The sequence below is a fragment of the Myotis brandtii genome, unplaced genomic scaffold (genome assembly GCF_000412655.1).
Source record: "Myotis brandtii unplaced genomic scaffold, ASM41265v1 scaffold181, whole genome shotgun sequence".
Lineage (NCBI taxonomy): Eukaryota > Metazoa > Chordata > Mammalia > Chiroptera > Vespertilionidae > Myotis > Myotis brandtii.
The window spans coordinates 3,085,029-3,112,164 of NW_005356712.1; the positions used below are offsets into that span (position 1 = coordinate 3,085,029).

At 52.1% G+C, this 27,136-nt stretch overlaps 1 protein-coding gene across 2 annotated transcripts in view; it reads left to right on the top strand.

Moving 5' to 3' along the window:
• Nucleotides 1–269: 269 nt before the first annotated feature.
• The window catches only part of NOS1 (nitric oxide synthase 1 (neuronal)), an 89,797-nt gene continuing 62,930 nt past the window's right edge, over nucleotides 270–27,136 (top strand). For both annotated transcript variants that reach the window (XM_005863789.2, XM_014537697.1), the window contains exons 1-3: nucleotides 270–459; nucleotides 4,553–5,662; nucleotides 13,578–13,704. In XM_005863789.2, the coding sequence (XP_005863851.1) occupies nucleotides 4,959–5,662; nucleotides 13,578–13,704 (831 nt within the window). In that variant the 5' untranslated portion in view covers nucleotides 270–459; nucleotides 4,553–4,958. The remainder of the gene's footprint in view (nucleotides 460–4,552; nucleotides 5,663–13,577; nucleotides 13,705–27,136) is intronic.

Sequence of the window (27,136 nt, forward strand, 5' to 3'; positions counted from 1 at the left end):
AAATGGGGAACTGCTTTATTCTCTTCGATGAGACATTTATTGTATCCTCAGGTTAGATTTTAAAGGCCATTTGGGTGGCAGGAGGCTGAGTACTGGACGGTCACCCCAGGGGACACCCTCCTATTCCCTGGCTCTCTACAGGGTTCGCGCTGGGCTTTCTCCTTCCCCGTTCTAACCCCGTCAGCCTCATTCGCAGCGGTCAGCCTCAAACAGTGGTGAGATGTTTGCTAACCTTCTGTGTCAATTTTCCAGTATCTTTAGACAGAAGTATCTACTGCCTGGCTAAGTAGATTCCCGAGGGGACATACGGGACTGGGGGACACGAGGAAGAGCTCTGGTCCAGGAGCCAGACGCTAGAACCAGACTCCAGACCGCGCTGCCCAGCGGCAATGCAGTGTGAGCCACAGGCGTGATCTTGAACTGCCTAGTGGTCTCATTCTCAAGAGTCAAAAGCAACAGGTGAATACATATTCTAATCATTGTGCTTGACCCGATGTATCCAAGACATTATCAGTTCGACATGAGTGATAGATACTGGAAAATTAGAGATATTTTATGTTCTTTATGTCCTGCTGGTCTTTGAAATCCAGTGTTCATTTTACTCATACAGCTTATCTCAGTGGAACCAGCCACAGCTCAGGAGTTCCATGGCCACCTGTGGCCAGTGGCTGCTGTATCAGAGGCACAGCTCTTGGCCCCTCAGCTGTCGCTGATTCCCGAATCCTCCGACCTCAGTGCAGAGTTGGAAAGCCACGGCAGCCAGGGCAGGCAGGCCGGTTCCCTGCTCAGCTGAATTTCTGCATCTGTGAAACGGGGACGGTCGGACGTGACCTTGGTCAGGTCGCGGCAGAGGAGGATGTGCTTCGGGGAGGAAAAGGAGGGCGGCCTGACTTTGTGGGATTATTGTTAGGATTGGGATTCACCTTGGCCAGGCCTCAGGGTCCACTCCCTTAGCCCCAGGGCTGCCTCCCCGTCACTCCTCTCAGCCTCGAGCACCTTGTCAGCAGCACCCTGCTTGGCACCCAGTAAACTCAGTCACTCGGAACTGTGACTGTCACCATTCCTCCGATCGCAGAAACGCGGCCCAGGGTGGGGAGCGGTTTGCCCAAGGTCACACGGCAGCGAGACGGGGGGTGGCGGCAGACGCTGGCCTATTTTGGCTCCCTGCTCCTCTCTGGCAGGCAGTCATCCCCGAAAGCCAGCCGCCCGTTTCCACGCAGCCAGGTAATGGAGACAAATACACCGAGACCACTGAGCTACTTGAACGAGGCCCTGTCCAAGAATCGTTTCCCTGGCACTTGCTCGGGCGGGCACGCACACAGGGTTTGTGTAAAGTCACGGCTCCAAGGGCAGAGGCCGGTTGTAGTCAGTGCGCCGCACCGTGACTGGCGTGAGAGTCCTCGGTGTGATTTCAAACAAAGGGCCTCCTTGTAGGTGGCACGTGATGCACCGTTGGCAAGACTGCAGTGGAGGAGAAAGTGAGCTCAGCGGTCAGCCAGAGAGCCCGAGGTGTGACACCGTGTAACATGACAGCACGCCGTGTCTTCCTGAGCCTTCGCTCTGTGACCTTGCCAAGCACCCTGCACTCACTGGTCCATTGAATCCTCCCAGTTTCCCAGGGAGGTGGTCATTACATGATGATCCCATTTTACAGATGAGGAAACTGAGGCTCCAAGAAAATAAAGAACTCACCCAGAAACACACAGATAGGGCCGGAAGGGGCCTTTAAAATCTTCCCTGGCCAGCGCTCCAGGTTGGCCCAGGACTGAGGAGCCCGCTGGACACCGGGCATTTGCAAGCTGGGACAAGGGGCTCTCCCTGTAGTTGCTTAATTTATTCATCGGTAAAATGGGCATAGTCAACCCTGACACTGGTCCGGGTGAGAATAAAAAATATGACAGCAGAGGAGGGTGTGCTTTGGGAAGGAAAAGGAGAGACACCTCGTATTGTGGGGGTGTTTTTAGGGTGAGGACTGGCCACAGTGAGGACTCAGAATCCACTCACCTGGTCCCAGGGCTGTGTTCTCTGTCGCTCACTCTCATTCTGTCCCTCGGACTCAGACTTCTTCCTGCCTCTCGAGCCCAGCCCCTTTCCAATTCCTTCCAAATTTCAAGTTGCCTTTCTAGAGCCAAAGTCTGAGAAACAGCACCCCACTTTCCCAAGCACCTGCCAACAGCCCTGTCTGATTTGAAAACAGCTAAGAAAGAGGGATGCGGGGCTGGGGGGGGGCGGGGGGTTGCTTTATTGCTTTTTCTTGAGCCAAGCCCAGCCTATGTGCTTAGGGAAGGCCCGGCCCAGGCCAGCGTGTGGCGGAAGCGAGCATGGGGGCCTTGCCCACCAGGAGCTCCCCTTCAAGTCTCTTCTTTAATTAAAGACCTCAGCCGAGTGCCCACTCAAGAGCGGTCAGGAGGTCCCTGCTGGCTCTGCTTCCAGCTACACAGTGAACATCCTGGATTTGGTACTAAGAAGAAATGGGCTCACAGAGAGCTAAGGAAGCAGGGGGCAGGGCGGACCGATCCTCTCCCCGGTGAGGAGAGCACGGTGGTTCCAGAGCCCCAGCAGCAGGATGCTGGCAGACACTCTGCCCGTCTCCACGGGCCACACATGCACACTCGCACAGCAGAGAAATGACACCGCGCGAGGCGATGCATGAATACACAGAGAGACACACACACAGCAACACCAGATGGAGAACACAGCCTGGGCTGGGCCGGGTAGTCATTATTCCCTCACCCACACAGAGGGACTGGCGGAGTTACGTAAAGCAAGCTGTAAAATCGGGGGGGGGGGGGGTGCCTAACTTGCTAACCAGCCCCATAGGGAACCCAGGAGGGGGTACCTCCTGCTCATGGGGGTGTCTGCATCCATGTCCTGCTCTCAGAGGTAGCAGGAGCCTGTCATCTGCCTCAGCCCAGCCCCGGGGTGACCCCGGGAAGCTGCTAGAAGGGAAAGGAGGGAGGGAGTTGTTAGCAGTGGCAGATGAGAGCTCCCTCCCTGCGCTAAGGCATGGTGAATGCCCGCAGAGGGGTGGATGGATCTGGGGGTAAGGAAAGGGCTGTACGGGTTCTCCACTGCCCCCCACCTGTCCCCAGTCCACCTGCCCCAGCCCAGACACATAAGACACACCTGCATCCCTGCCCGCTGTGTACATGCCACAGGCGCACACTCCTCACCTGAGCCACGGCGGCCTATTGGCCTTTGGTTCTCCAAGTTCACCACTCGGGTTCCCTGAGCCTGGAGGAGCTGGTGGGAGTTGTAAAAATACAGTGGGGCCTTGACTTACGAGTTTAATTCGTTCCGTGACGGAGCTCGTAACTCAAATTACTCGTATGTCAAATCAAAAAGTGAACGAGTGAGACACGTGATGCTGGGCTGATGTTGTGTTCACTGTGACGTTCGCTGCGCCAACTAGCGGTGGGGTATCTGAAGCTGGCTCGTAACCCGAATTTTAGCTCGCAACTCAAAGCAAAAAATCGGCCGAGAGACGGCTCGTATCTCGAAAAACTTGTTAGTCGGGACACTCGTAAGTCAAGGACCCACTGTAACTAGAATATAAATGTTTTAAACCTAGACTATAAGTTTAAAAGGTTAGGCTCAAGAGTGGACCAATCTGAGTTCAAATCTTCCCTCCGCCATCATTCTCTCTTGACCTTGGACAGGTCACTGACCCTTCCCAAGCTTTGGTCTTCTTGTCTATTGAAGGGTTACCGTGCGAATCAGAGAAGAAACTTCCTGTTAAGAGTGTCTGTGCTCAGTAACTGTCCGCTCTGTTTAGTCTTTGGGGATTTTTCTCCTTCGTTCAACAAGCACTCGCTGAGCACCTGCTCGTTGCTTATGTTCACCTGGGAACGCACAGTCCACTCTCCTGGTGTTTCTCCGTTGGGGTTTAAGGTGGTCTGTGAAATACCATGTCCCCCAACGCGTTATAGGGACCTGTGTCTGGTACTTATACCCAATTGGGTTTGTGATGGTGGCCAAGTCTGCCCTTTTGAATGTGGAACGAGTCAATAATTATAAAAACGGTCATAAAAGCCAATTGACATCTTTAACCGGTGGCTCCGCGGAAGGCAGTGTCCCCTTCCAGGGGCTGTGGCGGGGGCTTTGGGAGCAGCTGGGTCAGAGAGCCCACAGCTCCGTGCTGGCTGAGCTCCTGACCCGTGGATGGAAAATGTGAAGCAGAGAGACACAGGCCACGGGTGTGACAAGTTGGAGGGGTGGCTTCTGGCGGTGGGAAAAAAATAAGAGAGGTCTTCTGAGTCTTGCCTTCTGCTTCCTGGGGCTGAGAGGACTGTGAGTGGTTACCCAGGGCTTTGGTCATAGAGATGAACCCAGGCAGTTTGCAGCCAACTGGGAAAGTACCCTCCTCGAAGAAAAGGGATTTTGTTTCTGGGTTGGTCCCTCCGGAGCTTCTGATGGCTGGACGTCTCCGTGTGCCGGCTTCGTGTTAAAGGTAGTGGAACAAGGGGGAATGAGGTGTCTGGGATGGGCTCTTGGGCCCACCTCGACCTCTTCTTAAACTCTCTCCATTCTGTCCCTTGTTCCTTCTCTTCAGCTCAGGAAGCTCCGAATCTCATCTGCGTCTCACGGGCTGGCGGTGCCCAAGGAATAGCCCCCAAGAGCATGCGTGGCCTCTAGACACATCCACCAGATCCTCCCCCTCACAGTCCGCCTGACCTGTTGCTTAGGGACACGTCCCACCGCTTCTCCTGACGTCTGCCCGATCAGCCATCACTTCCTCAGAGAACGAGGAGGGAGGCAGGCGCACGAAATCATGCCACCGACCGCCGAACAGCAATGAGTGGGTGATACCGAGTTGACGTCAAAGTCAGACAAGCCCAAGAGACTCGCCGCAGCCCCGGCTGCTTCCTCCTCCGCACAGCCTGAGCGGGGCTCCTCCTGGCGAAGCCACCTCGGCCCGACCCAGTCTGAGGTCTGCGGACCCTCGGACCCTGGACACCATGGAGAATCACATGTTCAGTGTCCAGCAAATCCAACCCAACGTGATTTCTGTCCGCCTCTTCAAGCGCAGAGTGGGGGGCTTGGGGTTCCTGGTGAAGGAGCGGGTGAGCAAGCCCCCCGTGATCGTCTCCGACCTGATTCGAGGGGGTGCCGCCGAGCAGAGCGGCCTCATCCAGGCCGGAGACATCATCCTCGCGGTCAACGGCCAGCCGTTGGTGGACATGAGCTACGCCAGCGCCCTGGAGGTGCTCAGGGGCATCGCCTCCGAGACCCACGTGGTCCTCATTCTGAGGGGCCCGGAGGGCTTCACCACGCACCTGGAGACCACCTTTACTGGGGACGGGACCCCTAAGACCATCCGGGTGACACGGCCCCTGGGCCCCCCCACCACGGCTGTCGATCTGTCACACCAGTCGTCAACCTGCAAAGAGCAGCCGCTGGCGGTGGACGGGGCCACAGGCCCCAGCAACGGGCCCCAGCACGCCCAGGACAACGGGCCAGAAGCCGGCTCGCTGTCCCACACCAACGGCCTGGACCCTGCCAAGAAAAATGCCGGGGCCGCCCGTCAGTGCAGTGAGGAGCACAATGAGTTGCTCAAGGAGATCAAGCCTGTGCTGAACCTTCTCACCTCGGCCGACAGAGGGATCAACGGAGGGGGACCTGCCAAGGCGGAGACAAAAGATGCAGAAGTTCAGGTGGACAGGTAAGCCCCGCAGGTGTGCATGCGCGCACGTGCTGCAGCTCAGCCTCGCAGCCCGGGAGCCAGCCTGAGCTGCCCCCGACATCTGCTGGGCACAGCCACTCTCTCACCCTTGCCTCTTCCCTTTAAAATTGCAAGAGCAGAATGGGCGTAGCAGCTAGGGTGTATCCCTCGCCAGGAATCCCAGAGCTGTCAGTCATGGTAGCTGGTGTCATGTTTTCCGATCTTGATCCCATGTAACCCTCCAGCCACCCCCGAGGATGGGTATGTTTGTAGTCCACATGTCCCGGGTGAGAAGATTGAGGCTCAGAGAGGAGGGGCTTTCCCGAGGCCACCCAGGAGGTGAGGTGGGTGTCAAGGCCTTGGAAAGAGAGGAGAGAGCTGAGCACTGGGAAACCTCAGGCTCAACCGGTTCTCTCCTTGGGCAGCCTGTCGAGGACAACAAAGGCTCTAACAGAGGGGGAGGAATCAAGGTAGAGAATTGGCCCCAACTCCCCCAAACAGGGCTCCTGCTCGGATTAGGTGGGAGCCGAGGCTAGAACTTGAGAAGTGGGTGCCAGCCCCTCTGTGTTGCCCAGGCCGGCATGTTCTGATTCTGTGGGGAGGAAAGCTGGTGACCCAGTGGGTTATTCCAGATCCTTCTCTGGGGAGGAAGCAGCAGCTGGGCCAACCTTGCACGTCGTGCAATTGTTTGACTGAAAGCAGCAGAAAAAACTGTTTTGCAGGAGGTAAGATTTGGGAGACAGCAATGCAGGGCAAGCCCAGGGCTCCATGAAACCACTCACATAAATGGTCAGGATGAGGGATATTTAATAATAGCACGTGTGCCCCAAGCTCCATGGTTTAGACCCATGCTGGACTCAAAGCAACTCCCCCCCCTTTAACAAATCTTTTATTTAAATATTTTTGTATTGATTTCATAGAGGAAAAGGGAGGGAGAGAGAGATCAAAACATCAATGATGAGAGAGAAACATTGATCGGCTGCCTCCCACACGCCCCCTACCTGAGGATTGAGCCTGCAACCCAGTACGTGCCCTGACCAGGAATCGAACCATGATCGCCTGGTTCATGGGTTGACACTCAACCACTGACCCACACTGGCTGGGCTTAACAGATCTTTTTAAATGCCCCTTTACTAACCAGCAGCTAATTCATGGATCATATAACCTACCCACACTTGACATTTTTAAAATCAATTTAATGCCCTAACTACAAAATAGAGGAGACAGAGCAAAAAGTAATTGATGATAAAAGAACCTACAATTTCACATTAGGGCTCAGGCCCGACTCCACTGGAATGGTCAGCTGTTTGCACCTAAACATAGAATTGCCGCCAACACAGTGGAGTCAGATGCAGATCGACACACGTGTGTTGTTTTGGTGCCTCGCATGCCACCAACGGCATCGTCGCCTTGGTGATGTGATTTCCCGAAATGGTGAAAGGCTCCCAATAAAACGATGCCATTCCTCTGATTTAGTTGCAACAGTGGCATGCCTGGGAAATTCAGTCTATTTTAAAGCCTATATATACATAATAACAAATTGGGATCATGGCTCAGCAATTTAGGCATTTTTTAAAAATCTGTGTGAATGTCCCGAGGTGGTGTGGCAGTCAGGACCCTTAGTGCTCGTGTGGGGAGTGTTCCTGGTGTTGCAGGATGTCCGTCACCCCAGAAGCCACCTCCCTCCCACTGTGACAACCACAGGTGCCCCCACAAATTGCCAGACGGCCTCCTAGCGGCTGAAATAAGTGCTTCACTAAGAATCCGTGTTCCCGGTCAGGAAAGGGAAATGCAGGGACAGTGTCTTTGGGGTCACTCTCGGGGCTGGCAGGCCGGGCACAGTCCAGGCCCCTGGAGCATGTGGCTGCCTGGAATGATGCACCCTCCCAGGGGCCTCTCCACCCAAGCTGCATGTGGGGGTGGGATGGGAACTGGCACCCCAGATGCTGCATGAACAGGTGACCATGAGGCCGGCAGCCCGCCAGGCCCTGAGCCCACACCCAGGTTCGTTTACTGGTCTGTGACTTCTGGGTCTGAGCAGAGGCTGGTTCTCAGCGGTGCCCCTGACCTCCTGCTCTCTCGGCCTCATTCCCTTCCTTCCGTCCCTCTTTCCTTTGGACAGACTTACTCTGCTCCATCTAGTCCCTCTCCCTCACGGGGCATCCCTGGTCCTGTTGTTTGGGGGTGCTGGCTCTTACCTGGGGGTAGAAGTGATGCTTAGTCTAGACACAGCCTCATCCCTTCATCCCAGGTTGGCAGGGTGGCCCTGGCAAGTGGTGGCAGTGTGTGAGGGATTGCAAGGAAGAGAAACTCAGGGCTTCCAAGTCCTCCTGCACTTGGGAGCGATCACTTTAAAATGCTGCCTAGCAGAGGAAATCCAGGTTGTCAGCTTGCTGCCCTGAAGGAGGGTTCTAAAGAGGCCAAGGTCCCCAGTCCAGCCTCCATCTGGACCAGGTGGTCAGCCTCGCCCTGGGCTCTGATAACTTCTTTGCCTCTTGGGGTTACTTACAGATTACCTCCTTGCAGGAGTTAGGCTCCCTAAGTAGGACATGTGGTTTTAGCCCCCTTTTATAGAACTGAAGCTCAGAGAGGTTAAGCAACTTGCCCGGGGACACACAGCACTGTCCTGGTTCTACCTAGAAATCTCACAATGAGTGCCCAGAGTTAAAGAGAAACCAGGCAATAGAATGAGGCTGGAGGAACGGAAGTCAATTTTGACCCTAGAGTATTAGCTTAACTCAGGGGCAGGGAAGCCTTCTGTGACAAGCATGAGTTTCGGTTTTGTTTTTTTGGCAGGTTTTTTTATTGTGGTAAAATTGGTATACAAGATGATATATATTTGAGGCGTATAACATTATAATATCTGTATACACTACATAGTGTTCACTATCGTAAATCTAGTTACCATCCTTCACCATAGAATTGATCTCCTTCACCCATTTTGCCCTTCCTCCAAACCCCTTTACCTCTGGTAACCACCAACCTGTTCTCTGGACCTATGAGTTTGCTTTTGTTTGGTTTTTATATTTCACGTATACATGAAATCATACAGTAGTTGTCTTTCTTCCTCTGACTTACTTCACTTTGCAGAATGCCCTCAAGGTCCATCTACATTGTCACAAATGGCCTGGGTTTTATTATCGTTATGTTCGGCCGCTACAGAGCACTGCAGGTGGGCCTGGCCCCATGCTGAAGTCTTTACATCGAGGACTTCGTTTGCTCCTCATAGCACCCTGTTTTCCTGTTACTTGTCCCGTCACACAGCTGACTTTGTAGATTGCAGTGTTGGCCACAGATCACTTGACCACTAGTCATCAAGTTTCAGAGGTCGTCAGAGTATTTTCTCAGAGTCTAAAAGGGAAACTGAGGCCCTGAGGTGCCTCGGGGGCGGGGGTGGCTGTTGCGGGCTCCCCAGTTTCCCCGGATCCAAACTCAGCCCAATCCGCCCAGCCTGGGCCCGGGAGACACTGGAGAATCCTGCCCAGCGTTTGGGATACGAGGTGTTACAGTCATGACTAGTACCCAACCCAGAGGCCCTCACCCCATCCTCAGCTACAGCATTTGCCGTAGAATTCTGACTCTCAAAGGCATACCTTTCTCTTTATGGAGACCGTTTTCCTTTCTAGCATGCTGAAATCTTGGAGAAAAGCTTTGCCCATACCACAGGCCTGGTTTCCACAGTCCCCACATCTTCCTGCTCGAACTCAGCTCCCAGAATCCACAACCAGGTGGAGTCAGAAACCCAAGGCTATTGGCGTGGGGTGGGCGAGAAGGGGGGTCAGAGAGAGGGTGGTGTCTGCTGAGAGATGCAGGCAGGGCTTCCTGCCAGGACCGGCTGCTCCTCAGCAGCCCCTAGCCTGGCTGGGCCAGAGCTGGCAGCCCCCACCTGCAGGCTGTGCCCTGCACACAGGCCTGGCCCACCTGTTCCCCCTCCTGGGTCCTCGGGGTTGGTTAGCGGTCAGCACTGGGCTGATCAACTCTTGCAAGAACTCTCTGTGGAGTCAGACCCAGACCCCCACACATCCCCATCCCCACTGTGTGCGCGGTAAGAGCGTCCTGGCTCGCAGGGAGCCTCGGTTGGAAGGATCTGGCAAAGGTTCCCAGAAGGTGTAGAGATGCTAGACCGGCTCTTGGCTCTGGTCTGATCACCCAGCTAGCAAAGTGGAAGAAAAATGGCTTTGGTTTAGACATTGCCAGAAAGCACAGAAAATGCTCCAGGTGGGAGGCAGAGTGAATGTGAGGGCTGAGCATGGTGGGAGGGGGGAGTCTGGAAGGGAAGTAGAGAATCCCCAAATTCCTGGGCTCCGGGAACAAGATGTGATGGTTCAAAAAGGGTCTGAGTGCGACATCCCTGCCTCTGTCCCCCGGCCCCCAGGGAAGGCACCCCCATCCCAGGTAGGACCCATGGATGCCTTCATTTCCCAGTCTTCAGAGACGTTAAGATTTCCAGCACCACTGTCCAATGCTAGAGCTACTAGCCACATATACTAGTAGCTGTCTACACCCAGTTACAGTTAGAATTACACATTCAGGCCCTGGCTGGTTTGGCTCAGTAGATAGAGTGTAGGCCCACGGGTGGACCGAAGGGTCCTGGGATGGATTCCTGTCAAGGGCTCATACCTTGGTTGCAGGTTCAATCCCCAGTCCTGGTCAACGCGTGCGGGAGGCAACCAATCCTTGTGTCTCTCTCACATCTATGTTTCTCTCTCTGTCTCTCCTTCTCCCTTCCGCTTCTCTAAAAAATCAATGAAAAAATATTGTCAGGGGAGGATTAACCACAAAGAAACATGAAACATTCAGTTCCTCACTGACAGTAGCCATGTTTCAAGTGCTCGATTGCCTCATGTGCTAGTGGCCTACGCCTGGACAGCACAGATGTGGAATGTGTCCGTCGTGGCAGGTCCCACTAGCCCACGCCGGCTTGGAGGAATCTGGACTGTCTTACACAGAAGTACACTTTCCTTTCTCTGCTTCCGTCTGATCGACCCATAAGCAAATGAGTAGTAAGAGCGGTGATGGTAGGTGTAAGGGCTGTGAGCGTGACCTCATTTAACCATTGCAACAAGGCGTTAGTATGATCAACCCTATTTTAGCGATGAACAAACGGAGAATTAGGAAAGACAAGTATCCTGAATACCCCAAGTTGCACAGCTTAGACCCATCGACGTTAAGCGTTGAACCCAATAGCCCGTGTCCTTACACGGGTGGCACTACCCTTCCACGCCCATCAGGCAGCTAGGCCCAGGGCGAGTGCATTTGCAGCAATGAGCCCGATCATTTCCCGCAGACCCGCTTACCACTGACAGACTGGGGGTTGGGCATCTACCAAAATCTACTTCTAATCTGGCTCCTGCGGGAATGGGAGCCAAATAACTCAACTTGCTTGTTCCCCCTGGTGCCATATTCAAAAGTATTCTTCTACTAATCACACGGGACTCTTAAAGAAGTGCATGTTGACAGAACACTTCAAAAGCATTATTTAAACAAAGTTGTTAAAGGCTTTTTAAAAAGGATGATGGTGAAAGTGCTTGCTCCCTGTCGATTCACACAGACGAGCCCCGGGAGCCATTTCAGAGTTGCCTAGGTAATTGGACCCTGTAATTTTTGTAAACGGGCCTCCTTCTGTGAGCGATGTTGGGTTGCTTGCTCTTTAGCCTCTGGCTTCGCATGAGCATCCTGACTAGTTTTTTTCTGTCTCTGGTTTTTTTTTTTCGTTTGTTTTTTAAAGGAAGGATCTGGGCCGAGCATCTGTCAGACCCAGTTTCAAATCCCAGCCCTGCTGTGTGCTTACCGTGGAACCTTGGGAAACGAGCCTAACCTCTCACGGCTCAGTTTTCACATCTGTAAAACTGGGCTTTTAATATCTGTTGCAATTAAATGAAATCATTTCTGTGCAAGGGCCTGGTACATCACAGATGCTCGAACAGTATTAGCCTCCTCCCTTCTCTGCTGAATCCGGGTTTATGGTCGTGTGATCTCACAGAGTCAGGAGTTTCAGAGCTGAGAGGGAGCCGAGTGACATTTAGAGGAGCCCTCTCAACAGACGCTTCCTCTGTTTTTCACCACGTAGGTAAACTATTGCCTTGGGTTCTGTAATCAAGAACTACTCCCGGTGTGTTTTGGTGACATTTTGCTAGTAAAGAGGGTAAAACAGTATGCTCCCTCTGACACTTGCAGAGCTCTCCAAGCAAAAGAGCAGAAGTGGCTTTGACGAGGGCCACCAGAACTCTGCGAAACACGGCGCAGAGGGGGTCTGGCTGGACCCCAGTGAGCAGCTGGAGCAGCTGGCTGCCCAGGGCCACGCTTCTGATTCATCCCAAACAGCTGTCAGCACCAGATTGGGGATCAGGGGAAATTCTGGAGCCAAGACCAGAGTCCCCAAAGCTGGCAACAGAGAACAGAAGGCTAGACAAGGGCCAGCCTAGACGCCCAAGGTTGGGGAGCAGACATATGCCCTAGTCAGGGTAACCCTGGGGGGAGGGTTGAAAAGAAGCAGGTTGTCAGGAAGCAGAGGGCAGCATTCGGAGGGAGGAAGAGCAGGTCTGGCTTTTAACGCAGTCTCAGTTCCACCCCAGCCATGCTTTCCCTCCATCTCAGAGGGTGGCCAGCTGTGGAACCTGCCGAGAGCCTCCTCCTGAACCTACTCAAGGTCAAAGCCTGGGAGTGAGCTCTGGTTCAGAGGTCAAGCTCTAGAGTCAGGAACAAGCCTGGGTTTGAATCCCAACTCGGAGCCTCCTCCTGAACCTACTCAAGGTCAGAGCCTGGGAGTGAGGAGAGCTCTGGTTCAGAGGTCAAGCCCTAGAGTCAGGAACAAGCCTGGGTTTGAATCCCAACTCCACCATCACTAGCTGTGTTACTGAGGCTAGTGACTTAACCTCTCTGAGCCTGTTTCCTCATCTGATGATGACTGTGAGGCTGATAATAGTGGTGGTGAAGGTCATGATGGAGGAGGATGGGGATGGTGGTGATGACAATGATGAGAGTGATTATGGCAGTGGTGATGGTGATACGGACAGTGCTAACACTGGTGATGATGGTGATGATGATAGTTAGGCTGATGAAGAGAAGTCGATGGTGTTGATTGTGATAGTGATGATGGTGATGATCCTGAGATGGTGGAGGCGATGATGGTGGTAATGGTAGTGTGATGGTGGTGATGATGATGACAAATGATAATGAGAGCCTCCACTTCAGAAGGATGTGAAGAGTAGGCTGGGATCCTGTGACCTTCAGCAATTTAGCTCTTGTCTCACCTCTACCATCTGTAAAATGGTGAATATTCCTATCTAACAGGGTTGTCACAAAGATTAAATTAACCAAAACATATGTAAAGTGCACAACAAACGCCATCATTTTAATAGTATTATTTTCGCCTGCTCTGCTCCCCTGACTTCAGAATCATTCCTGTTTACCCTGGGCTGGTGTCATTAGCCTTGTTGTCAATGCCTAGCGATGGGATGACCTACCACCCTGGCCCACGGGACTGGTTTCCTTCCCTGTCCCTCCTGCCTCCTACTTCCTACATAACTAAGGCTGATGGGCATCACTGTGTCCAGGGATTCTGCCTGGGGTTCTGCTAGGTGGTGGGCTTCCTCTGTTCATAGATCTTTGAAATGAGGGAAGGAATAAGAAGGAGCACAGTCCATGTCATGGCCATCCTGAAATGATGTCCACGAAGACAGGTGGATGCCAGCCACGGGTGCCAACTTGGATGAGCTCACCTTTGCGTTTGACAGTGGGGCGCTGTCAATCCTACGAGGCAGCAGGCTGGGCCCCCAGTGCTCTCTGGCTCCACATAGTCATGTGGGTGGACCATGGAGGCTCTGGACTGACTCGGGAATCCCAGACCAGGGCCACCAGCTCGCTGGCCACCCCTCACGTCCTGCTTTCCTCACGCCACCCCCTTGCCTTCCAGAGACCTGGATGCCAAGTCACACAAACCTCTGCCCCTCGGCGTGGAGAATGACCGTGTCTTCAATGACCTGTGGGGGAAGGGCAACGTGCCTGTGGTCCTCAACAACCCGTATTCAGAGAAGGAGCAGGTAAGGGGCGGTGCCCGCTGGGAGGGTGTTGGGGCTGAAGCCAGGAGCACCTATGCTGGGATATGGATTTTGCTTTGGTGTGTTTCATTTTCTTTGTGAGCTTGCCATTTTTCACATGTTCATTCTGTTTCTACATTAACGGCACTCACATGGTTCAGGATTTAAAAAATAAAATAGAGCCCTGGCCAGTTTTGCACAGTGGTTAGAGCATCAGCCTGCAGACCAAAGGGTAGTGGGTTCGATTCCTAGTCAAGGGCACGTACCTCCGTTGCGTGTTCACACCTTGCACCCAGTTGGGGCACATCTAGGAGGTAGCCAGTCGCTGTGTCTTTCTCACATCGATGTTTCTCTCTCTCCCCCCTGCTCCTCCCTCCTTTTCACTCTAAAAAATCAATGGAACAAAATATCCTTGGATGAGGATTTAAAAATATATATATAAAATATGTCAGGCTGGCATGGCTCAGTGGTTGAGCATTGACCTATGAACCAGGAGGTCATGGTTTGATTCCCAGTCAGGGCACATGCCCAGGTTGCAGGCTTGGTCCCCAGTCTGGGGCGTACAGGAGGCAGCTGATCAATGATTATCTCTCATCATTGATGTTTCTATCTCTCTCTCCCTCTCCCTTCCTCTCTGAAATCAATAAAAATATATTTTTTAAAAAGCTATAAAATATGCATGGTGAAAAGTGTTTCTCTCTCCCCTAGTCCCAGCCACAAAGTTTCCCTCCCTGCCGCAAGGAATAGTTATAATTTTTTGTGGTCCTTTTAGCATAGAGAGACAAGTAGGCACACATTTTTTACACAAACGAGAGTACATTATACATACAGTTTTGCACCCTGCTTTTTCACTTACCAGCATATCTAGAAATTAGTACTACCAGTAACTAGTAGATAAAGAGTCCTCATTCTTTTTAACAGCTGCATAATTTCCCATTGCATGCCTCTGCCATATTCATTGAGCCCATCCTCCAAAATGAGCACTCTTGGGTCATTGCCAATATTTTGCTACGACATTGCTGTAAAGAATGATATTGTATAAACACCTTATTTGGCACATGGGCAGGCTTTTCAATAAAATAAATTCCTAGAAGTGGAATTATTGGGTCAAAGGTCATACTCACTTGTTATTCAGCAGAAATTGAGAAATTGCTCATCAGAAAGATCATGCCAATCCTACGGGCTAAGTAGGAGCGTGGTTGTTTCCCCGCAGCCTCACCAGCTCCATCTTTGCCAATTTGCACAGAGGTAGTTTGGCAGCTGGGCAGATATGGTTCCCGAGAGTCACTCGATTTGGCTAGAGAACAGCAGCCTCTTTTTCTCCCCTGCCCAGGCAGCTAACGGGCCAGGCCCCAGCAGCCCTAGGGAGGCATGTGAATCTGCCACCCCAGCTCTGCATGCAGCGAAGTCTAGGTGGAGATGGTCCAGGTCACTCAGCGGGTCATCTTCTTCCTGCCCAACACCTGCCCTGAGCCCCGGGTGGCACAGGCCAGGTTGCCAAGTTCTTTCTTCTGGTGCAGCATCTATGGCACTTTCTCCACCAGCTCATCTAAGCAAGGACTCAGAGTCTCTCTACATAGCTTCACAGGAGGATGGGATGCTGCAGAGCCTCCGTGGGGATTGCGTCCTTAGCCAGGAAGATAGGAACATGAGGGATTCTGCGGTAGGTCAGACCCAGGGTCCCACTGGCCACTTCCTCTACCTCTTGCAGTGACTTCTGGGAATGTTCGGAGGACAAGCACAATTGTAGCTTCTTATGCTGCCTCAGAAATCAAGGTCATGCCCTGGCCGGGTAGCTCAGTTGGTTGGAGTGTTGTCTGTATATGCCAAGGTTGTGGGTTTGATTTCTAGGCAGGGCACATGCAAGAAGCAACCACTGAACGCATAAATGAGTGAAAAATCAAGGTCACATTGTGAGCATGAGGGGACTATTATCCATGAATGGAGAAATGAACAGATAAAGTTAAAATAGTCTATGTATTTTCTTTCTTTTAAAAAAAAATGCATTTTTTATTTCAGAGATGGAGAGAGAGAGAGAGAGAGAGAGAAACATCAATGAGAGAGGCCCGGCTGGCGTGGCTCAGTGGTTGAGCATTGACCTATGGACCAGGAGGTCACGGTTTGATTCCCAGTCAGGGCACATGCCCGGGTTGTGGGCTCAATCCCCAGTGTGGGACATACAGGAGGCAGCCGATCAATGATTCTCTATCATTGATGTTTCTATCTCTCTCACCCTCTCCCTTCCTCTCTGAAATCAATAAGAGTACATTTTTAAAATAAATCCTATATAATGAAAGGGTAATAGGCAAATAGACCGAATGGCAGAACGACTAGAACGTCTGTGGCCCCTCGCCCCAGCCTGCCCCTGATGTTCTCCATCAGGGGCAGGCCAGCTGGACCCCACCAGTGCACGAATTTGTGCACCGGGCCTCTAGTAAATAAATAATGAAAGAGAATCATTGATTGGCTGCCTCCTCCATGCCCCCTACTGGGGATCAAGTGTGCAGCTTGGGCATGTGCCCTGACCCGGAATCCAACCATGATCTCCTGGTTCATAGGTCAACATTCAACCACTGAACCATGCTGGCCAAGTTATATTTTCTTTCTTAATTGAAATAAAGAAGTGTTGCCATAATGAAAACCTTCCTAAGTCTAAGGACAGAAAGAGGCAGCCTCGGGCAAGATTTCGACTATAGACATGATCAATGATGAGAGGGAATCATTGATTGGCTGCCTCCTGCATGCCCCCTACTGGGGATCCAGCCCGCAACCTGGGCATGTGCCCTTGACCAGAATCAAACCCAGGACCCTTCAGTCCGCAGGCCGACATGCTATCCAGTGAGCCAAACCAGCTAGGGCTCTATTTGAACTTTGAATTTATTGCCAATATTTCAAAATTTTATATAAATATCATATTAACAACTTCTCTTAAAAATGTGGACAACCTGACCACATTGATCTCTATTCTTATGATGAAACTAGAGGCCCAGTGCACGAAATTCATGCACAGGTAGAGCCCCCAGGCCTGTCCAGTGATCAGGGCCGATCAGGGCCTTCCGGCTGCTGGCCAGGCCTCCCTTCCCTAGCTGCCAGCTGCTGGCTGGGGCCTCCCTTCATTCTACAGAGCCCCCTGGTGGTCAGCGCACATCATAGCAAGTGATAGAACTCCCAGTCGAACTCCCACAGGGACACTTTGTGTATTAGCCTGTTATATATATAGATAATCTCCTGGACTGAGTAGCAGTTGCCCCCTCTAGACAGGGCTCTCTGGTTTGCTGCAATCCCCACCACTCCCTATTGTGTCTCTCTCGGTAAGATTTGGGGTACAAGGAAGAAACAGAGGAGGCCTTGCCCCCACCAGAAGGACCCTTAAGGTCCTGCTGAAATCTGAGCGGCAGGACTCTGCCATTTCCTTTCATGCCGTCCACGTCAGTTAGACAGTGTTAACCCTGAACATAGCCCTGAACTTAAAGCCTGGGGGGTGGGGCTCAATGCTGGGAACAGAGCAGGCATGATGACTAGCACCGCTGGCCGCCTTTGCAGGATATCATGGTGAAATGATCAGTGTTCAGTCCGTCCAGGCTCCCAGAAGAGAATACCATGGCCTGGTGGCTCATAAACAACAGAACTTTCTTTCTCACTGTCCTGGAAGCTGGGAAGTGCAAGATCAGATGACAAGGAGAAACTGCTTGATTGTCCATTCTCCCTGCAAATCCTTAGCATGGAATCAAGCCCTCTTGCTTTCCCTTCTGATTAAGCACCTAGTCCCTTGCCTACCTGATTTGCTCTCCTAAGGGGCCAGGGGTGGCACCGTGCCCTGCTTGAAGGCAGAACGTCTATTTTCACATGCTAATTAAGCATCAGTCCAGTCCTTAGTGGGTGCAAAGGGGGTCTCGGGACTGAGGGAAATGAGATTTCCATTTGGCGCTCTTCCCTCTTATTCAGCCGGCTGCTCCTCTCCCAGCCTCCGGCTGACAGAGGCAGTCAGGTGGTCAGAGAGATGGCTTCTATTGAAACCCCCTCTCCACTTCCTCCACCTCATCAGGAGCCTGGCACTCCCTCACCCCTGGGGACATGGGGTTTCTGGATGTTTTCCAAATGTCAAAATCTGTTGAGAAGCTATTCTCGGCTTCCAAGTTAGTGTCAGCGTCGCCCCACTCTGGAGAGCTCCGAATGATGAGGCAATTGGGGAGTGCTTGTGGGTCCCCAATCTTCAAAAGACCAGGCCTCGTGGAGGTCCTTTTTCGCACCCCAACTGGCTAGCGAGTGCTGGCTTTGCTGAAAACCAAAAAGGGGGCAGCCGGAGCCAGCTCGATTGTGTCCAAATGAAGACAAACCAGCGAACACTCTGCTCTCAGTGACAGCCCTGAAACCTTCTAAGTCAGCTCTGACTCACTGCGCATTAATGATGTTGGGATAAAAATAACAATAACAATAATACTGATAGCAATACCACCTTGTGGGCGTGTGGCCATCCCAACCCTCCTACTCCTTTACCCACAGTCCTGGGCCAAGCACTCAGCACAGGGGTCAGCCCAGGGTCAGCCTCTTCCTGCTGGTGACCTTGGGCAGACAGCTAGCATCTGCACTGAGCCTTCCTTTCTTAGTGGGTCTGATCGGCTCATGGGGTTGTGGGGAGGATGAAATGAGATCCTGTGTGGGATGATAGCATTACCTATAATAACTAGTGACCCAGTGCATGGATTCTTGCACATTAAAAGGAAATTAATTGAAAGTTGGCTGGTGGGGCAGGACTGGGTGAGACGGGCCGGACACGCCCTGGAGCCAACCTCCCTTGGTCCCTCACTAGCTGGCTGCACCTGGGGTGGCGCCGTGGCTCAAAAGGCGTCTGTGGAGTGAGCAGGGTCCCTCTGGTAGGCGGGGTCCCTCGGCCTGGCCTGCATGGATCAGGCCGAAAATGGCTCTCCAACATCCCCCAAAGGGGTCCTGGAGTGCGAGAGGGCACTCTGCAAAGTTGCTGTCATACAGGGTGTGGAACACAAATGCAAGTGTGCAGTAAACCAGATTCAGGGCCAGCAGTGGCCCAGCAACAACATAATCCACGTCCGAAGGTGGAATCATGTGGCCCCATGAGGAATCGGTCTCCCTCCTCTCTGGTTTCAGGGTGTGTCACCCAAGAACTTCTGTGCCAAGTCACTGCAGCTTGGCTCCTGCATTGAGCATCTGCCCCCTGGTGGTCAGTGTGCATCATAGCGACCCATCGGATGGAGGGACACTTAACATATTAGCCTTTTATACATATAGTACAGGCCTGGTGTGCGAAATTCGTGTAGGGGGCGGGGCACGTTCCCTCAGCCAGCCTGTGCCCTCTCCCAGTCTGGAAGCCCTCAGGGGATGTCCGACTGACGGCTTAAGCCTGCTCCCTGGCATTCGGACATCCTTAGCGCTGCTGCAGAGGTGGGAGAGGCTCCCACCACCACCGCTGTGTTCACCAGCTATGAGCCTGGCTTCTGGCTGAGCAGCGCTCCTCCTGTGGGAGCGCACTGACCACCATGGGGCAGCTCCTGCATTGAGTGTCTGCCCCTTGGTGGTCAGTGCACGTCATACCAACTGGTCGTTCCAACGTTCCGTCAATTTTCATATTAGCCTTTTATTATATAGGATAGGATAATAGCTAAGTTCCTTTTTAAAAAATGTTTCTTTGATTTTAGAGAGAGAGGGAAGGAGAGGGAGAGGGAAAGAGAGAAATATCAATATGAGAGATAAACATTAATGAGTTGCCTCCTGCACGTGCCCCCATGTGGGGGGTCGAGCCTGCAACCTGGGTATGTGCACTAACCAGGAATCAAACCTTCGACTTTTTGGTGCATGGGACAATGCTCCACCCAACTGAGCCACACCGGCCAGGGCATAACTGATGTTTCTTGAGCCAGGTCAGGCACTGTGCTAAGCCCTTGAGGTCTGCAGTCTCACTTCATCTCCAGCCCAACCCAATGATGTATTATTATTGTTCCCACTTTATAGATGAGTAAACTGAGGCACAAAGAAAGTGTTTAGTAGCTTGATGAAGGTCACATGACTAGTGACTGGAGGAGATGGGACTTGAACCCAGGCCATGGAGCCACAGTCCACTCTTAACTCTGTAGAGCCTGGCATAGAGTAAGTGCTCCAAAAATGTGTATTGTTGCTGTTGTCATTATAATTAGGCTAATTATTATGTCACTAACTTAGGTAAAGATATATTACTGATTCTTATTTTGCTAATGTGAGGCAGATAGGGCAAGAAGCACTATTCCCATTTTACAGATGGCACCCTTGTGGCCCAGAAAGGGAAAGGGAGTCTTGGTGACAGGGCTGCACCTCTGTCCCACCACAACCACATCATTATCCTTGTCGATCATTCAAGTCACTGTAGCATATGTCATTCATGCCTCCTGGGGCCAGGCTCTGGGAATGCGCAGAGGGGAACACAGTGAGGCCTGGAGTGGACAGGTAGGAGCTTCGAAGCCCTGATCCCATGCCCTGCCTGGTTGCCTGTTAGTTGTTAATTTGCAGATCATCCCCTCACCTTTCAGAGCTTCTGTTTTCACGTCTGAAAAAATGGGTTTCCATGAAGATACAATGAACCAGCAAATGTGCAATGGCCTCACCCAAGTTGGGCGCAAAACAGGCATTTACTAAACGTGACCTTGATCGCTGCCCTGGAGGAGTTCACGGCCAAAGTGTCAGCTTTTCATCAAATATTGGCCTCAACCTCCAGAAACTTCCACATCCAAGACCAGCTACAGACATAGACACACACACAGCGTCACCGTGATGGTTGGGGTTTTGTAGGATCGTGCCCAGATGTTCCCCACCTGGCTGCCTTCAGCAGACTCTTTGGGCCCCAATCAAGTTGACATCTCAGGGTGCCGGTTGATGACTCCCTTCCCTAAGCCCCTTAGAAGCTTGAGAAACCTCCTGTGTTTTGAGATTCATTTCTCTCTGTGGGAGGGTGCCCCAAATCCCTAGTTATAAGTGGTTATTCAACTCATTTTTGCCCCCAGTTCCATCAGGCTGGCTCTCCCTTCTCTCGATCTGGCTCATGACCAGAGTTAGACACCAGGCTGGATTTTCCCCAACAGCATCTTTAGTCCCCTCCCTTTCCCAGTGTTCCCAGGTGCCCTCAAACACAGGACAAGGACCCTCAGCAAAGATGCGTTCCAGGAATTTATTTTGAACAGAGATGCCCCCAGACCCTGGCGGGAGCAGAACCCAAATCTTGCTGACCTTTTGCTTCCCTTCACCTGAGTCGTCACCTACTCGGTGACCCCAGGATCTCTGTAGGTCACTTAGCCGTGAGACCAGCCTCCCTGGGCGGTCAGAGCCAGGATGGAGCCAGGAAGTGGGGCCTGAATTGTCGGGTGTTTGGGTTCAGCCCTGCTGGAATTTCCACTTATTTTGCTAACTATTTATTTTAATAGTGAGTATATTCAATGCTGGATGTTGTCCGAGTGGGACAATGACGTTCTGGTTTGGGGACCAGTGGCACAGCTCTGCACATTCATTCATCCCCTCCACCTCCAGCCACACTCAGCTTCTACCCAGAGAGGCCACGTCGGGTCAAAGGCATTGCTTCCTCTCTTTGCAAATCAGTATCAGTGGCCAAAACCCAAGCAGAGATTCTCAGAGGTCAGTAGAGACCCAACCCACGTCCATTTTCTGAGGGTCCCAGGTTATCTTAAAAGGTAGAAACATAATCACAAAGTATGTGCATTATAATGATTTATATTTAGCAATTTAATTCTTTAGTAAACACACACACAGTCCAATGTAATATAATGGAGGTAGGCCACAAGACAATTACAGGATTTCTTTTAAATTAATTCGTAGGGGAATAGGTTCGGCTCCTCAGGGCTAGCTCTGCCCTTCGGGACTGGGCTCAACTATTCAGGACAAGGTTCAGCTTAATTACAGGATTTCTTTTAAATTAATTCATAGGGGAATAAGTTCGGCTCCTCAGGGCTAGGCTCCGCCCGTCGGGACTGGGCTCAACTATTCAGGACAAGGTTCAGCTCTTGGGGGTAGTGCCTCTTCGGGTGTAGGCGCGACTCTTCAATACTAGTGTCCGCACTTAGGGACTGGATTCGGCTCTTAGGCCTTGGCTGGGCTATTCCGGCCTAAGCTCGACCTTTTAGGACTAGATTCTGCCATTCAGGACTGGGTTCCACTGTTCCAGTATGGGTTCTGCTCTACGGGGCTAGGCTCCGCCCTTCGGGACTGGCTACAGCTGTTTGGGACTAGGGTGGGGTCTTAGGGCCTAGGCTTGGCTCTTTGGAATGAGTGTCAGCACCTTGGCTGGGCCATCCCGGGCTAAGTCCATTAAAATCCAATTGACCCGGCCATGGGGAAGCCCCGGTCCCCACAAGACGGCCTTAGAGGAAAGGACCCTTCAGTGAGCACACTGGCCTGGGAGCCCGAGGTGGAAAGGGCTGCTGACTCTCCAGGGGGAGGTGCCTGTGGAAGTCACGGGGACACACTGAGGCTGGCTCCCTGGGCTCCTCAGGGCTAGGCTCCGCCCGTCGGGACTGGGCTCAACTATTCAGGACAAGGTTCAGCTCTTGAGGGTAGTGCCTCTTCGGGTGTAGGCGTGACTCTTCAATACTAGTGTCCGCACTTAGGGACTGGATTCGGCTCTTAGGCCTTGGCTGGGCTATTCGGGCCTAAGCTAGACCTTTCAGGACTAGATTCCGCCATTCAGGACTGGGTTCTACTGTTCTGGTATGCGTTCTGCTCTACGGGGCTAGGCTCCACCCTTCAGGACTGGGTTCAGCTGACTGGTCTGGGCTCCCCTCTTTAGGGCTGGGCTCTGCCCTTCGGGACTGGCTACAGCTGTTTGGGACTAGGGTGGGGTCTTAGGGCCTAGGCTTGGCTCTTTGGAATGAGTGTCAGCACCTTGGCTGGGCCATCCCGGGCTAAGTCCATTAAAATCCAATTGACCCGGCCCTGGGGAAGCCCCGGTCCCCACAAGACGGCCTTAGAGGAAAGGACCCTTCAGTGAGCACACTGGCCTGGGAGCCCGAGGTTGAAAGGGCTGCTGACTCTCCAGGGAGAGGTGCCTGTGGAAATCATGGGGACACCCTGAGGCTGGCCCCCCGGGGTCTGTGGGAGAGGGGGGCTTGCTTAGGGGCGAGGCTTTGGAGCGAGTTCTGCCCTTCGGGACTGGCTTCAACTGTTTGGGGCTAGTGTCAGCACTTAGGGATTAGAAAAATAAAATAAAAATAAACAAAATTAATTCATAACGCACATGTACATTCTCGTGTGGTAATGGGTCCAAGTTGCAAATTGTCTCTCTGGTTATCTTGTGATTTCATTGCAACGATAAACATAAACCCACTTGGATAAAGTCTCCACAGTCTAACTTAAAGACCCCTCATCGCCAGAGGCCCTCATCTAAAATTAATTCATAACACACTTATACATTCTCGTGTGGTAATGGGACCAAGTTGCAAATTGTCTACCTGGTTATCTGTGATTTCATTGCAACGATAAACATAAACCCACTTGGATAAAGTCTCCACAGTCTAACTTAAAGACCCCTCATCGCCAGAGGCCCTCATCCGTGGACCCCACTGTGATGGGACTGACTCCCAGGCACCTCCTTCTCCACCCCCTCCAGAGTATAGACCATGGACTGTAAAATCAAAGTAGGGAGAGAAGAAGAAGCGATGTCAAGCTTCCACAGAGTTATTATAAAGAATGAATCACTTGCGAAATAATGCTTTGAATACACTACAAGGAAATTATACTCCGAGGCATTAAACACAGTTGGTTAAGTTTGTTAAGTAGCAATTTTTTAATTGCACGGATGGGTGGGTACTTGCTGGTTTGCAGGTCTGTGGTCCTGAACCCTGAGCTGCTGCAGCTCATAACTGAGTAACACTGGCTGCCCGGGGGAGGTGGTGCCCACAGGGTGGAGCGTGCTGCGGGGCCCTGCAGCGAAGGGCACGGTGCAGGGCGTCTGGCCCCTGGTGTGGATGGCCTGCTGCCCAGCTCAGCCAGTGTCTGCCCTCATTTGCGCAGAAGCCGAGCGGGCAGGTTGCTGCAGGCGTATCACGGAGGAGCTGTCACTGGTGTCAGTGGTGAACGAAAAGGAAGCTCCTTGCTTTGCACAGGTTGGGCCTTAGCCCCTGGGTCAGTTTCCTAGGCTGATGTAACAAAGCACCACAGACTGGGCCTGAAACAGCAGAAATCAATGGTCTCCCAGTTCCGGAGCCCAGAAGTGTGAACTCAAGGAGTTGGCAGGGCTGGTTCGCTCTGGGGGCTGTGAGGGGAGGCGCTGCTCCGGCCTCTCCGTGGCTTGTCAATGGCCGTCTTCATGGCCGCGTGGCATTCTCCCTGGGCGAGTGTCTGTCTCCAAATGTCCCCTTTTTATTTATTATTTTTGTGTGTGTGTTAATCCTCACCTGAGGGTATTTCTCCACTGATTCTTAAAGAGAGTTGGAGGAAGAGGGAGAGACAGAGAGAGAAACATTGATGTGAGAGAGACACATCAATTGGTTGCCTCCCACATATGCCCCAACCAGGGCTGGGGATCGAACCTACAACTGAGGTACATGCCCTTGACTGGAATCGAACACAGGACCCTTCAGTCCAGGGGCCGACCCTCCATCCACTGAGCCACACCAGCTAGGGCAAATTTCCGCTTTCTATGAGACATCAGTCCTGTTGGATTAGGACTGCCCGGATGACCTCATTGTAACAGAATCCCTTCATTAGCAACTCCACATGAGGTCCTATTCTGAGCTCCTGGGAGTAGGGCATCACCATATGAATTTGGGAGGGACGGTTCAACCCATGGCAGTTCCTGAGGTGCTCTGTGTCTCCCAGGGCCCCGCTGTCATGCTCCTGTCCCTGTATCACTGAGAGCCTCCAGTACAACTGGGGAAGGGCAGGGGCCTGGCTTCTGTTTCGAGATCTTCCAGATTCCTGTGTCTGGTAGCCACCTTCCTGCCTGAAAATCCTCCCTCCCTCCCTCCACCTTCTCATCACCCCCAACTCCTGCTCTAAGGCTCACTGGCTCCCACCCACTCAGTCCGGAAGCTTCTGAGTCAGTGTTGACTTGGTCCTTTTCCTTCCCACCCTCTCACACCTCAGGGCTCTCTCCTGGCACCCCAGTCTCCATCTCTTCCCTTCCTGGCCTGCAGGCCTTGCAGTCACATGTTTTTCAACACTCGGCTTTGATAAGGTCACACCCTCACTCAGGTAGCTTCAGGCGTTCTTTAGTCTCTGGCTAAGCATTTAAGGGACTCCGAAATTTAAAAAAAATGTTTTTTTTTTATTGACTTCAGAGAAGGAGGGAGAGGGAGAGAGAGATAGAAACATCAATGATGAGAGAGAAACATTGATCGTCTGCCTCCTGCACATCCCCTACTGGGGGCCAAGCCCGGAACCCAGGCATGTGCCCTGACCTGATTGAGCAGAGACCTCCTGGTTCACAGGTTGATGCTCAGCCACTGAGTCATGCCTGTCGAGCAGACTCTTCAGTTTTGACATGCGTTTGATCTTATATGAGTCAGCTCGAGCTGCCGTAACAGAATTCCACAGACTGGGTGGCTTAAACACAAAGTTACTTCTCACAGTTCTGGAGGCCAGATGTCCAAGGCCGAGGTGCCAGCGTGGTCACATTTGGTGAGGGCTCTCCTCCCGGCTTGCAGACGGCCAGCTCTGCTGTGTCCTTACATAGCCTTTCTGTGTGTGTGCGTGGAAATAGAGGTGTGTCTTCCTCTTCCTTTAAGGGCATCAATCCTATCAGATGAGGGTCCCACCCTCATGACCTCATTTAACCTTAAGTACCTCCTAACTACCCCATCTCCAAATGCAGTCACACTGGGGGTTATGGCTTCAATGTATGAATCCCGGAGATCACAATTCAGTTTACAGCTGACCTCAAATACTGGCTGAACATGTTCTACATGCCGGGCACTGGTCTAGGGGCTAGAGATAGAACAAAGTGAACAGTGGGTAGACCAAAAACTATATCTAGAGAGACATATATAAATGTATAAGATACAAATATTTACATGCACGTGCAAATACATACACTCCCACAAGAATTGCAAGCAGGGGGAAGTGCTATGAAGGAAAATAAAGCATAGTAAGGGTGGGAGGCAGCACCGAGTAACAAGTGAGGCGTTGTTTTAACAAATGATCAGAAAAGATCTCTAATGTAGTGACATTTAAGCAGATGGAGACAGTAAAATTGCTTACAGTTCAGCCAGTGGAATCCAATGCTTTTGCTCAGGAATCTGCAAACTTTTCCTATAAAGAACAAGGTGGGGAAGAGTTTTGGCTTCGTGGGCCCTACAGTCTTGGTCTTCATCACAGCTACTCGCTCTATCATTGTATTGCAAAAGCAGCCATAGACAATACAGAAACCAGTGCGTGTAGCTGTGTGCCAATAAAACTTTATTGGTGGACACTGAAATCTGAACATCATGTAACTCGCATGCATCGTGAAATATTAGTCTTTGGATTTTTTTTCACTTAACAAACTAAAAATGGAAAAGCCATTCTTAGCTTATAGGCTGTGCCAAAACGGGGAGCAAACCAGGTTTGGCTCGCGGGCCTGAGTTTCCCGACCCCGACTTTAGGACATGCAGCCGTAAGGTGCTTCTCCCAGTTGTGGGATGACAGTGGGGACCCCTGTGGAGCCTAGAACACCAGGCCTGGCACACAGTAGGTGCTCTGTATGTACTTGTTGAAGGAGAGAAGGAAGGGAGGGAAGGACAGGAGAAGCAATCAGGGTGTCAGAAGTCCTACAAGCATGAATTCCTGGCTTGGAGCCCCAGGCTGGCAGTGACCTTGCCTAGCTGTCTCCCCTTGGGCTGCAAGGCCCTGTCCCTGCACTTCCTCAGGGCCTCTGCTAAGAGGTGCTGACCCAGCCTCTGAAATGCCCCCGAGCTCAGAGCCTTCTTTCCGAAGCTGGGAGCAGGCAGCCCTCAGGACCCACTGGATCAAATCTGTGTCCCCCGCCACCTGGAACACTCCCATTACCCACCGCAGACACCAACTCAGAAAAGGACGCACAGAGCCGCCAGCCCAAAGCCCACTCATGCCCTGTTCCCAGCATAATGACTCACAGGTCCACTAATTGCATTTCTAACCTGAACTTGGGTCCCCACTCAGAAAAGTCATTTGCATCCCCCACGCAGGGCCCCTGACTGCTCTATTAATCTCCCACTTGTCCCCTCTTGAGTCATCTAATATTACTGCTGGCTAATTAAAACATCAAAGCCCCGATACGGCAGCCCTGCCAGAGGCCTCCTAATGCTGGGTTTCAAGTGTGCACTCGGCACAGCCCGGGGTGGAGAGTGGCACGCCTGGCGCTCGTGTTAACGTAAAAAACCATTGAAACCTGTAAAGAATTTTTGTGAGTTTATTTGAGCCAAACTGTCGACATATGCCGGGAAGCAGAACCTCAACGAATTGAGAT